Below are 12741 nucleotides of genomic sequence, written 5' to 3'. Positions count from 1 at the left end.
TTGTGTAGTTTTCAACATTAAAGATGGAACTAGTAATGTTCAAAATAACCACTCAGTCGGTTTAACGAAACACAATTTTGTACATTTATATTTACAATATAAATGTACAAAATACTCAAAATTAGAGTCACAATTAAATATGCACAAACACTAATCCAACAACAACCGACTATTCCCGTACACGTTCGTCGAAAGAAACTCCTTACGACCTCCACAAACAGACTTGTAATTAACAGCACCTCCAGTCAGGAACAAGTTCGTACTAAACACTGGAGTTTACTTTCCCCAGATTTTTGTAGCGTCCAACGAGCGAGACAGTTAGAACTTCGGTAACAGCGATCCTGATCCGATCCGACCTTCCCGATACGAACTCAGCCGATCCCGATACGAACTCACGATACAAGCTCCCGTTCCCGCCGAAACTACGGCTTAAATAGTCCCAACGTTCGAATCGTCCGCCAATCAAATTTGAAAGTTTCCACAACGGCCGACAACGGTCACTTCCCGCCGGCCAATCGTCCGTCTGTCGTCGATTTGAAACACAACGGATCTTTCCAACGGACGTTTCTAACGGCCGATCCCAACGGCTTTTCCGTTATGAAAGTTCGTTATAATAAACCAGGGCGGAAATCGCTCGCCTAGCGATTCCAAACCCTACAGAACTGTTTTAATCAGATGGAAAAATAGACAAAAATTATCAGCAATTTTAAGAAATTTTTATTATCTGCATTCGTAGTATGAAAATATATTACGGAAATGATTTTTTTTATTATTATTATATATTTCAAATTATTATTATTTTTTTTTTTTGTATACCAGGGAAGGTGAAAAAACTAAACTTCTAATAGCTGCACAGAAGCAGAAAGTTGTTGAAAAAGATGCTGAAACAGAAAGAAGGAAAGCAGAAATAGGTTAAAACATTTCCTCATGTTATAACTTAAAATTTTAGAAAATGAATATAATTTATAGGTTTTTTTTTCATGTTTATAGATGCTGAGAAAGTAGCTTCTGTAGCAAAAATCCAGTTTGAACAAAAAATCATGGAAAAGGAATCTTTAAAAAAAATTGCATTTATAGAGGGTATAATTTTATTTTAATTATAATTTAAAATAATAATAATAATAAGTTTCATTATATCTTATATTTTGTTAAGATCAAATGCAATTGGCAAGAAGAAAAATGGAAGCTGATGCAGAATATTATACTAAGCAAAAGCTCTCAGAATCAAATAAGGTATTTTATATTTAAAAATGTTACTATTTAATATACGTATTGCATAAATATTTAATTCAAAAAATTGATAATTGGTGTATATTTATTAGTCTAAACTTTGTTTATTTAGTTTTAAAACATATTTTCATGTGTTTATCTACCTATTTCTTAAATATTCGATTATTCTTTACTTTCAAAATTTATTTATTGATTAATTACACTGCATAGTGTTTCAGAAACTAATCAATCACTTGGAATTCTTTCATATCTTCATTTCCAATTTAGTTGAATGAACTGAATTGGAAATAAAGATATGAAGGAATGCCAAGTGATCGATTAATTACACTGCATAGTGTTTCAGAAACATATAAGAATAACGACACAGTTTCAGATTAGCAAAATTGTTTATTGATATTTTTTGAACAAAAGTCATGTTTATTTTTAATACAATTGGCGTGATCTAGATGTAATCACTTCACTAAAATAAATTTCATTTATAATTATACCTCTATTTTTGGACTTATGAATTTTTCATACATAATTTTAATTAAATTATATAATGGTATGATGGTTTTATTATGAAAATCTCATAGGACTTGAAAATGAGAAATATATGCAATATAAAAATAGCAACTGACTGTTTTGTAAATATATATATACTATATACATATATATATACACTGGTGTGCAAAACTTAAGCAATGATATAACTTTTAAGCAGACAGCCATGAAAGTTGTAGAAAAGGGCTTGTTGCAACAGTACAGTGAACACCCAAATTCAATAGAAAGGTGATTCACATGCAGGAAGATGACATCACAGGTGATGTGCGAGCACGCAAAACATGTGCAATCAGTGCACGCAGTGCAAGACTACAATAAGAAGGTAGATTTGATTCCATACTGTGTGTGTTTTATTCATTTTTGCACTAGTACACTTTCTTCATCCTTTAAGTACGAAATACTATGTCTATATTCTGAATTTCATGTCTCCCAGGTGATTCTTGCAGAGTTATGGCAAGAAAACAAGTGTTGCTTAAGTTTTGCACACCAGTGTATATGAATAAAATAGAGAAATCCCATTATAGAAGGTAATAGATGAAATGAAATGTAATATTTATCACATTATAATATAACATTAATCAATAAATAATTAAATATTTAGCAGTTTGAGAGCAGTTTATTAAAAGTTTCTGAATAACTGATGATAATTCTTCAACAGTTTAAGCTTCTAATCATGAGGTTGAAATTAGATTATTATTGAAGTTAAAGCATATTTATTAAAACCTTAAGAATTCAAAATATTTAAGTTTGGAAATCTTTAATTTCTTTACACGCATTTTTATTTTAAAGAATTTTATCAAAGTTAGGTTGTTATTGCTGATAAAAATAATCATAAACCTATTTATCAGAGTTTAAATTCATAACTGATGCAACGATTTTATATAAAATGAACTTAATCATATTTATGGTATTCAAAAAAATTTTAATTATTCTTTGCTTTTTGAACCTTATCAAATTTTAAATGCAAAAATAGTCAAATAAATATTTTTAATATCTAAAGATTATCAAATTTCTCAAATATATAGAAATCTACCAAACATAGGAATTGTATGCCAAACAGCAACAAACATTGCTAGGTTGTCTGTATTTTTTAAATACTGGACTTTTAATACTGAAACTTGGCCTATGTATATACAGTGTCACATTTCATATGAATATTAATAATTAGGATTAATTTTCAGTTAGTTAATCCGAAATATTTGAGAGAGAGAGAGATCAAACTGACATGGTATTTGAACTTGGTCTTGAAAATCAGGTATTAGTTATATCATGTGACTTCCAAACCACTCATTTATTTCATGCCATAAAATAATTTAATAATTTTTTTGGTTCTTAATTTAATAATTTCTTTTGATTTCATTCAAAATATATTTTAAATCATGTTTTTTATATATATATATATATATTAAAAATACTAAAAGACAATAAACAAATCTACTAAGCTCATCCAGAAAGTAAGTACCGTTTGGGTATTAAAAAAGATTTGGAATTTGTTTTCATTTGTATTTTATTACAGAAAAATCTACATACCTTAAACTACTTTTCAACATATTCACCATGCAAATTAAGGCATATGTCATATCTTGGCACTAATTGCAACATACTCGCTTCGTAGAATTTGCCGCCTGCAACCTGAACCAGTTCTGGACATTTACCTTGATCTCATCATCACTTGCAAAGTGGTGGCCGCAAGAAATTTCTTGAGATGAGAAAACAAATGGAAGTCGGATGGGCTAGGTCTGGACTATAAGGAGGGTGACAGAATTGTTCTCAGCGAAATGAATCAAGCAACGTCATCGTTATGCATGCAGTATGTGGTTGCACGTTGTTATGCACGAACACAATGCCAGAAGTCCACGCCTTTTGTTCTGTATCGCGAGCCGTAACTTCTTCAATCTCTCACAGTAAGCTGTAGATTTTGTCATCACTTTGCAGCGATGATGAGATCAAGGTAAATGAGCAGAACTAGTTCAGGTCGCAGGCGGCCAAATTCTACGAAGTGGGTATGTTGCAATTAGTGCCAAGATATGACATATGCCTTAATTCGCATGGTGAATATGTCAAAAAGTAGTTTAAGGTATGTAGATTTTTCTGTAATAAAATAAATGAAAACAAATTCCAAATCTTTTTTAATACCCAAACGGTACTTACTTTCTGGATGAGCTTAGTAGATTTCCTGATGGAGGTGTTTGTTTCATATGATTTAATTAATTCATTGTTGCTTATTAAAAATAAAGATATGTTTTCATTGTTTTGCTTTTCACGATTCTTTTAAACTTCTAATTTGTATTTGATGTCTTATGCAGTAAAACCTGTGAATGCCAGAATTGCATGGGATTATAAAGTTTTCGGCTTAAGTTGGTTTTTTATCTCAGGCAGGTTGGAACAATAAAATGGTCTTTGATTCCAAATTGATCATATTCTATTACCAAATTTCAATGTAGACATAGTATTGCTTTGTTTATTGAAATGATTTCAAAATAAAAGGTTATCTGAATTCATAGCTAAAAAATGAATTTGCAGTTGAGTTAGAGATACAGAATGCAAATCTACTTTAGAATGAAGTCAAGCAGAGTCATGATTTTATATAACCATTCCTAAAGGCCGTGTTTCTTTATGCAGCACTCGAGAAGCGCTTTACGGCAAACCCACTGGAACTGGTTTCTAATTGGCCAACACTGCTAGTGACGTCATTTCACTACACTCCCGCTGCATAAAGAAACGTGGCCAAAGTTTTGATAGTGTTTTTTTTTTCCAACAGGTCCAATTGTGCATTTTTTAGTTTTGGGACCTGTGCCCACATGTGCCAAAAACCTAAACATGATTTGAATAATATCCTTTAAATGTAACAAAGCTAATATTTATTAATTAATTATCTTTAATAAACACAACATAAAAATTGGAAATTTTGTAATTGCATAGTTTTACAGATAATTTTACAGAGATGATCTGAATTCCATAATGGCTGGCATTTTCCGAAAAGAAAAGGAAATATACATTCATATTTTATACATAATACTTTTCTTTGGATGAAAACGTATAGATAACAGAAATTAATATTTCTGAATTCTCATCCCATTTATTCTGTTTTTATTGTTGTTTTTTGATTCAATACTTGAAGAAGGTAATCTAACATGTCATAAAACATTAGTAAATGTTATTGTTTATGGATATTCAAGGTGTAAAAATATGTATTATTGGGTTAAATATTTTACCTATGCAAAAGTGAATGTATAAGTATTGAATCTTTTTTTTAAGTCAGAGAGGTTTACTATGATTGATATATAAAATAAAGCATCCAAAATTAGATTTTTAATTTGTTTCATGTACATTCTGAATTATAAAAGAAGGTATTAAATTATTTTAATGTTTACTAAGCAATAATATTAGACATATAAATTAATTCTTATAATTAAGTAATTTATGAAAAAATATTCAATTTTAAGTGCTCTTAATTATAACAATTATTTCTTTCAGATATTATTATCTCCTGAATATCTTGAAATGAAGAAAATTGAAGCAATTGCACAAAATAATAAAGTATATTTTGGAAACAGTATACCTAATATGTTTCTTGATTCTTGTATTAATTCAAAAATTCCATCAATATCAAAGTCTACTAAAGATGAAAATAAGACATAAGAGGTAAGAAGCCTTTAGTTTTACATTTTTGAAAATGAAATATTGAACTAAGAATTTAATAACAGCAATTTTAAAATAATGTTTTATTTCATCAAGTATTTTAATTAATCAATTATACATAGGGAAAAAATCTGCAAATTATTATAGCAATTCTTCTGTTAAACAATTCCCATATTAAGTGTTTTTAAAATAAAATTCGTATAAGATAATAGTGAACAAATCTAGGTACTTTAAACTATCTATGAAATATTGTCAGAAATCTTGTCAAAAAGAGCTAGCAGATACAATGAAACCTTGATTTGTTTTATTCAAGACCTGAGAAAAAACTACAGATATAGGAAAAAGATAGTCATCCATTGTTTTAATGGATAAAAGGGGGTAACACTGGTCCGATGTTGCTGATTGTCCATAAGTTCTGAAACTAAGTCTGCAGTGGTTAATATACATACATAATTACATTAAGAAAGAAAATAGAATAATACAATTCTGTATTTTTTTATCAAGCACATTATCCAATCTGGCAGTGTAAAATACCTGTACACTGTAAATATACACTGCAATATAGTAAATTCAACATTTTTAGTTTAAAATCAGATACTATGGATGGTGATGAGGTGTTCTTGGTTTACCATGATTGTATAGTGGGATCTCAAATTTATTCTGAGTTGTCATAGCTTTGCAACTCCAATGATGCACTACTGGTGCTAGGCTGTGCTGGCAGTGCAGATGCAACAACAGTGGCTGAAGTAGAGGCTGTTTGTTCATCAAGTGATTGTGACATTTGAGAGGCTAGTACCCCTGGTGCATCAGCTGATTGTGGAGTCAGTGGAGGCTTGAAAAACTATCTAACTGCTGACCATTAATGTTAGTAATTAATTATCTCTGAAATTATTCTTTAATTATAGCTTCTTGAAAAATTCTGAGATGTCCATAATGAGCACTGATGTCTCTATTCTTGGTGTATTCTACAAAGAGTAATACAGTGTCCATACAGCTAGACACTTCTGATAATTTTGGCAATGTCATTGGCATCTCATCTTCCTTGTCACTGCTGCTGCTCTCCTGGGTACTGACCACCTCTGCAGCAATCCCTTCATCTGAGAGTATCTGGTAACCCAGATCAGTGTTATTTTCCTCCAGTCAATCTTGAACATACTGCAAGGTTGTGTTTTTTTGCTTGCACACTGCAACACGCAATGGAAGTCAATGGCTTAAAAACTCTCAAAGTCATATTCAGACTCAACATCAGTGAGGAGTTTCTTTCAACTATTCACTAATATTCCACGAATTTGCAAAGTTAAATATGGCAGATTTAATTGTGTAATTTCTTATGTTTTCAAGTGTGTGTAGTCCCATGGTATCATTTTATAAATCTTGCTTATTCTCCATGACCACCATAACCTTGTCTAAATAGCATCATTGGTATCTTCTCTTACAGGCACTGATGATACCTTGGTCCATTGGCTGAATGAACAGGTGTTTGCAGGCAAATACATGACATATACTCTGCCATCAGCACTTTCAAGCTTGTCAGCATTAGGATGACTTGGTGCATTATCCAAAAGGAGAAGAGCTTTTACATCATCTGGGTGAAACTTCAACATTTATTCCTAGAATCTTTGTACTTCTGGAACAAAATTCAGAGAAAACGGAAACATTAAACTGAGCTTTCTTGGACTGGTAATAATGAACTGGCAAAGTGTGCATGTGATCCTTCAGTGCACAGGGGCTTGCAGCTTTAACAATTACCAAGTCGGTGCATATTGTCAGTGTTAGTAGAACAAAGTGCCGAAATCCTTTCCTTACTCATTTTTTTTCCTCTTGTTGCGTCTTCCTTATGTGCCTGAGTATTATTAGGCAAAGAACCCCAAAATAAGCCAGTTTCATTGGCATTATATACCTGGGACAGAAGACAACCTTCTTTCTTGATCAGTTCATTAAGCTTAACCCAATAAACCTCAGCACCTGCCATATCTGTGCTGCCAACCTCACCTCACCTTCATATTACACAGTCTATGCCTGTTATGAAAACACCACAACCAACCATCACTAGCACTGCACTGAATAGCCAAATGCCTACTGAGTTGCTGACATGCATTTTGTATGCTACTGGAAGTTACTATATTACCACAAACCTTTTGTTGCACATACTGCTTATGAACAGCCTTAACTCCTTCTGATTACCAACCTTCATTTGCTTGCAGGCTGCCACAGAACCAGACTTGCTTGAATATCCTTCAACAGAATACGTAAGACCATATTTGGTAAGCTTAGCTTTTGCCTGACACATACCCGAAACTGTTTTTTTTTTTTTTATATATATATTATATTCTTTACACACCCACTTCACAAATACATCACTTTCTAACTCTAATCAACTCAAGCTTTTGTGCTGCTGTTAATTGACACTTTTTTACTCTTCCTCCTGAAGACATGAAAAAGAAAATTATGAAAAATAAGAGCAAATGAACACTCTGACACAAAAAAGAGGCAAAACTATGAAGCAATAAGAAGCACATATGGTTCCCCTTATAAACAAAGTGATGGTCCACCAATTAGCAGTCAGCTACCAAAACAACGGCTAGTGTCCAGTGTTGCCATAACTCCATCCATAGAGTGCGAGACTTTAAACTGAATTGGCTGCTCCAGATTTTGTCCATTGCTTCTGATATCTGCAGTAAGGCTTCCAAAAATCCCTGGGGATTTATTACTAAGCTATCCACTAACAAGCTTAAAACTAATAATGCCATACACACCATTCATACTGGAAGCAATTATACTCACGACCTTACCTCAACCATAAATGCTCAAATCAACAAGCTTTGTGTGGATGATATAGAAACAGATGACAATGAATGGCATAGAAGCATCAGAGCAGAGATGGATAAACCATACACTACCAAGAACGATCCATCATTTACTTATGTAGAAATTAATACTGTCATCAAACAATTAAACAAGGGAAAGGCCCCAGGTGTGGACGGTATAACAGCAGACATAGCTCAAGCATTCTGGGACAATCACCCTTAAATATTGTCTGATATATACAATAACTGCTTAAAAAATGGTACATTTCCCAACTGTTGGAAGATCGCTAGGCTTGTGACTATTCCCAAGCCTGGAAATACAGACAGCGTAAGACCCATCTCACTTCTTCCAGTGATGGGAAAGATATTGGAAAAACTTTTGACTGAAAGGCTATACTGGCACTTGGAAACAAATAACAAGTTAAACAAAAAACAGTACGGTTTTAGAAAACAGAAATGTACGACAGATGTAATAAAAATGGTCATTAACAATGTTTCGTCATGCCTGCAAAATAATAAGTACATTATGGGCATAAGTTTGGACATCAGCAAGGCGCCTGATTTTGCCTGGTGGCCGCTGGTGCTGAAAAAAGACACATTTGCCTATATGTATTTCTCAATCAAAAATCATACATCAACCAATGTTTTTTCTGCTGTCAAGTCCAGTCTGCATTACATTTTTTAAAAAAAGTTATTCATCTTTATTTAGTAACACTTTCCAAACTGAACAACAAGCTTTTAGTATTTATAATGTTTATATAGTCTCTTTCAGTGATAATGTAAGCATACAAAAATCTTTTCAAGGCACACAACTTCTTGAGAGATTTTTGGCACTAGTTTGGACATTGTTTCATCTTTATCATCATCATCATCATCATCCCTTCCCTTCACATTTTGTCTGGCAGATGAGATGCATGGACAAGGTCGAAAGTTAACTGTATACAGTTCAAACTTCTGCTCACTATACCATGTTTCAAGAACATCAATCACTATTTTTACTACCACTTTAATAATTGCATATGCTATGTTGCTCTTTCTTAAAAGTGGTCAGTATGGGTTAGTATTTATCACAACTAAAAATTATGTTCAATAGATGTGGGAAAATTACAAATCAAAGAATGATTGATGCAAGTTTAATTTCCATTAAATAGAATTTGTTTAGGGCAGGGGTTCCCAACCTTGTTCCCGTGAAGCTATTTACGTGCCCACGGCAAAGTTTTGAAATAATGAAAAAAAAGTTAAATGTTAAAAATGAAGAAGGAGAAAAGTTACCCAGTTTTAAAATTTTGCTAGATTTAGTGAGAAATTTGCTAAATTGGGCTACACTGACCCTGTCTAATTTATCACGCTTATCAGGCCTATAATCATGTCTCCATGACATCTATATTGTGTTAGTAGTATGATATTAGTTATAAACTCGTACTTCTTTGTCATCACATGCTATCGTTGTTTTTTTTTTTTTTTTTTTTTGTATATAAACATTTTACCCAAAATCAGCAATCCAAGTAAAAAGCAAAAAACTTATCATCTTAACAAAGAATGGGAAGAAGACTACTTTGTTATCAAAAGTAAGGAGAAATGTGTTTGCTTAATATGCAACAGTTTTGTGTCAGTGGCAAAAAAAAAAAAACAAAGTTGAACATCATTACAGAACCAATCACAGTTCTTATGAGGTTAACTGACATATGTGAAAAATTGAGCAGTTTACACCTGAATCTCCAGGAAAAAATTAACATTAGCTGAAATGATTAGCTCTATAAAAGCATTCAAAGCTAAAATACAGTTTTGGATAAATGATTTGTCGAAAAATTCTTTTGTACACTTTCCAGGATGAAAAAAGTGACTGGTGGATATAATTTTGATTTAACATTATTTATTACTCATCTTAACCTTTTGGAACAGCTTGAAAGTAAATTCCAAAAGTTTACCATTATCGAACCTGTGGCTACAATTTTTATAAATCCTTTTACTACACAAGTAGACATTACTGAAACTACAAAATCTACAGCAGAACTTCTTTAAGAAGAAGCATTAATAATTGAAGAAGAGATTTTAGATTTTCAAAATGACATCATATTAAAATCTCATGATATGGATGAAAACTTTGGAATTTAGTTTTGATAATAAGAAGTATAATCTTTTGAAAAAAGGAGCCTTCAAAATCAAATTCTGTTTTGGTTCCACATACTTATGTGAATATTTATTTCCCACCATGAATATTATAAAATCAAAAATCAGATCTCAACTTACTAATGCTAATATTGAAGATTGTTTACAGTTGGGATTATCATCTTACACTCCCAACTGTGAGAATTTAGCAAATGAAATGCAGTGTCAAACATCGCACTAATTCTGCTTTTATAATAAATATATATGTTATAGTAAATATATGTTAAAAAATGCATATTATAATAAAGGACATATTTAATTTTTTTTAAATCTGATTTGTGCCTTCTACTGCTTTTTGCAATCTCGAACGTGCCCGCACCACAAAAAGGTTGGGAACCCCTGGTTTAGGGATTGAAGAAATGGAATGATGTTTCCAAGAAAACAATATATCCAGGAATGATAGATCAAGATTTCACTGTATTTTTTATTTGTTAGTAGCTAAATGCACTTTTTCTTTTTTTCAGTTTCAGCATTAAGAGGATTTCTTTAACTAATGAGAAATAAATAAATAAATAATAGTTTCTATTTTATGATGATTCATCTAGATCAGGCCTGGCCAACCCAAATTGTTTCTTGGGCCACTTTGATCACATGTAACATTTCGGTGGGCCACAATTTAGGCAAACATGCTTTTAAAAAAGTAAAACAAATACAAAATGAATAAGATTTTATTGTTATACCAAGAGTTTGTACTCGTACTTGTGCATTATAACGATGACACATGCAAATTTTCATTTATTTAATTGTTTTGGTATACACATGACGGGAAACAAAAGTTTTAATAGATATATAATATCGCTTAGCGAGTCTCACAATTTAACGTGACGGGCTGCGGGTTGGTCAGGCCTGATCTAGATCAACGGTTGGCAACCGGTGGTCCGAGGACCATTGATGGTCGGCGAGAAAATTTGGGTGGTCCGTGGAGAAATTTGGACATTGTTCAACTGAAGGTTAGGCGAAGTATTACTAAAGAAATGCAAAATGCTTAGTTGCTTTTTTCATGTTTTGGGGGTTTTTTATTTGAATCTGAAACCAAATATGAAGTGACTGTTATCAAATAATGAACAATAAACAATGTAGTGAATACGATTCTCCTGCGAATATCATCCTTTGTAGAAAAGCGCTAAGAATCCATAAACTTATTTCAAACAAGCAACAATGAACTTTAGGCTTGCATTAATTTGTTATAATTAAACTTGCGAGTTTCATATTAATATAGTAAAATTAAACTTTTATGATCATAATTATACTACAGACTTTGTATCGTTTAAAAAAATTCACGATACTGGTCCACAGGAATCAAAATTGTGAGTTTAGTGGTCCGTGAGGTCAGAAAGGTTGCCGACCACTGATCTAGAGTACCAAATTCTACCTGAAATAATCTAGCTAAAATGGATAAAACAAAGCATAAATGATCAAATATTATACTTAACAACATCCATTTGTGTTTACATTTACAGTTAAAATCAAGTTGTTTAAAAAAGATTGAAATTTCTGAATTCTTAATAAAATTATTTATATTTTATATTGAAAATATCTTAAATGCTAAAGTATAATTTTTAGTTCAGTACAGTTTAAGTAACTATTAAATTTTATTTTAAGATATCAAATATATCATCTAATATATATTATTTTTTCATACTTTTAGTTGGATTCATATCATTTTCTACACATCTTCAGTTGAAAGAGGATATCACGAAAAAATCACTTTTTAAAAATTCAAAATTGAATTTTAAAATCTAAGTATTGTTTAAAATATACCTTATTCTTCAGATAATCTTTACATAATTTTCTGATGTTTCTATAAAATTCACAAAATCAAAAAAAAATAATAATAATAATAATAATTGCATTTTTGTGCAAACAAAAAAAGAGAGAAAGTAATCTTTAAGTATGTGTTGTCAGGTTTAATCACTTTAAACTTGATTTTATGCACATAAGAAAAGAATAATAATTATAAAAGTTTTTGTTTGTTAATAAAATTTTGAATACTAAAATCTCATTAAAATGATTTTGATTTTTATATTTTCAGTGTTTTTATACTTCATTGTAAATGTCTAAAAAGAAAAATTTTGTTTCTATATTATAAACCATTCTTATGGTATAAATAAAGTTGTCGTAAAGTTCCTTAATGTTTAAATTATTATAATCATACTATTTATTTCACAAATATTTTTATGATACATTCATTATTACTAAAGCAAAATATATATATATATTATTTTGTTTAGATCGAATTGCCTCCATACTGTAAGAGAATAGACCAAAAAGAACTCTAATCTGGTCAGTACAGCTTTGCTGTTACGGTAACACATTTTTGGTGTCACCTTACCCACGGAATACCCTTTTT

At 31.2% G+C, this 12741-nt stretch overlaps 1 protein-coding gene across 2 annotated transcripts in view; it reads left to right on the top strand.

Annotated features, from left to right (window-relative positions):
* LOC136972158 (erlin-1-like) overlaps nt 1–12518 on the top strand; it is a 42549-nt gene extending 30031 nt beyond the window's left edge. For both annotated transcript variants that reach the window (XM_067266717.1, XM_067266716.1), the window contains exons 9-13: nt 820–911; nt 991–1080; nt 1154–1233; nt 5251–5418; nt 12040–12518. In XM_067266717.1, coding sequence (XP_067122818.1) covers nt 820–911; nt 991–1080; nt 1154–1233; nt 5251–5415 — 427 coding nt within the window. In that variant the 3' untranslated portion in view covers nt 5416–5418; nt 12040–12518. The remainder of the gene's footprint in view (nt 1–819; nt 912–990; nt 1081–1153; nt 1234–5250; nt 5419–12039) is intronic.
* Nucleotides 12519–12741: the final 223 nt, after the last annotated feature.

Source organism: Centruroides vittatus, unplaced genomic scaffold, assembly GCF_030686945.1.
Source record: "Centruroides vittatus isolate TY-2023 unplaced genomic scaffold, ASM3068694v2 contig_2818, whole genome shotgun sequence".
In the NCBI taxonomy this organism is placed as follows: Eukaryota; Metazoa; Arthropoda; class Arachnida; order Scorpiones; family Buthidae; genus Centruroides; species Centruroides vittatus.
This window is presented reverse-complemented; position numbering and strand designations above follow the sequence as displayed.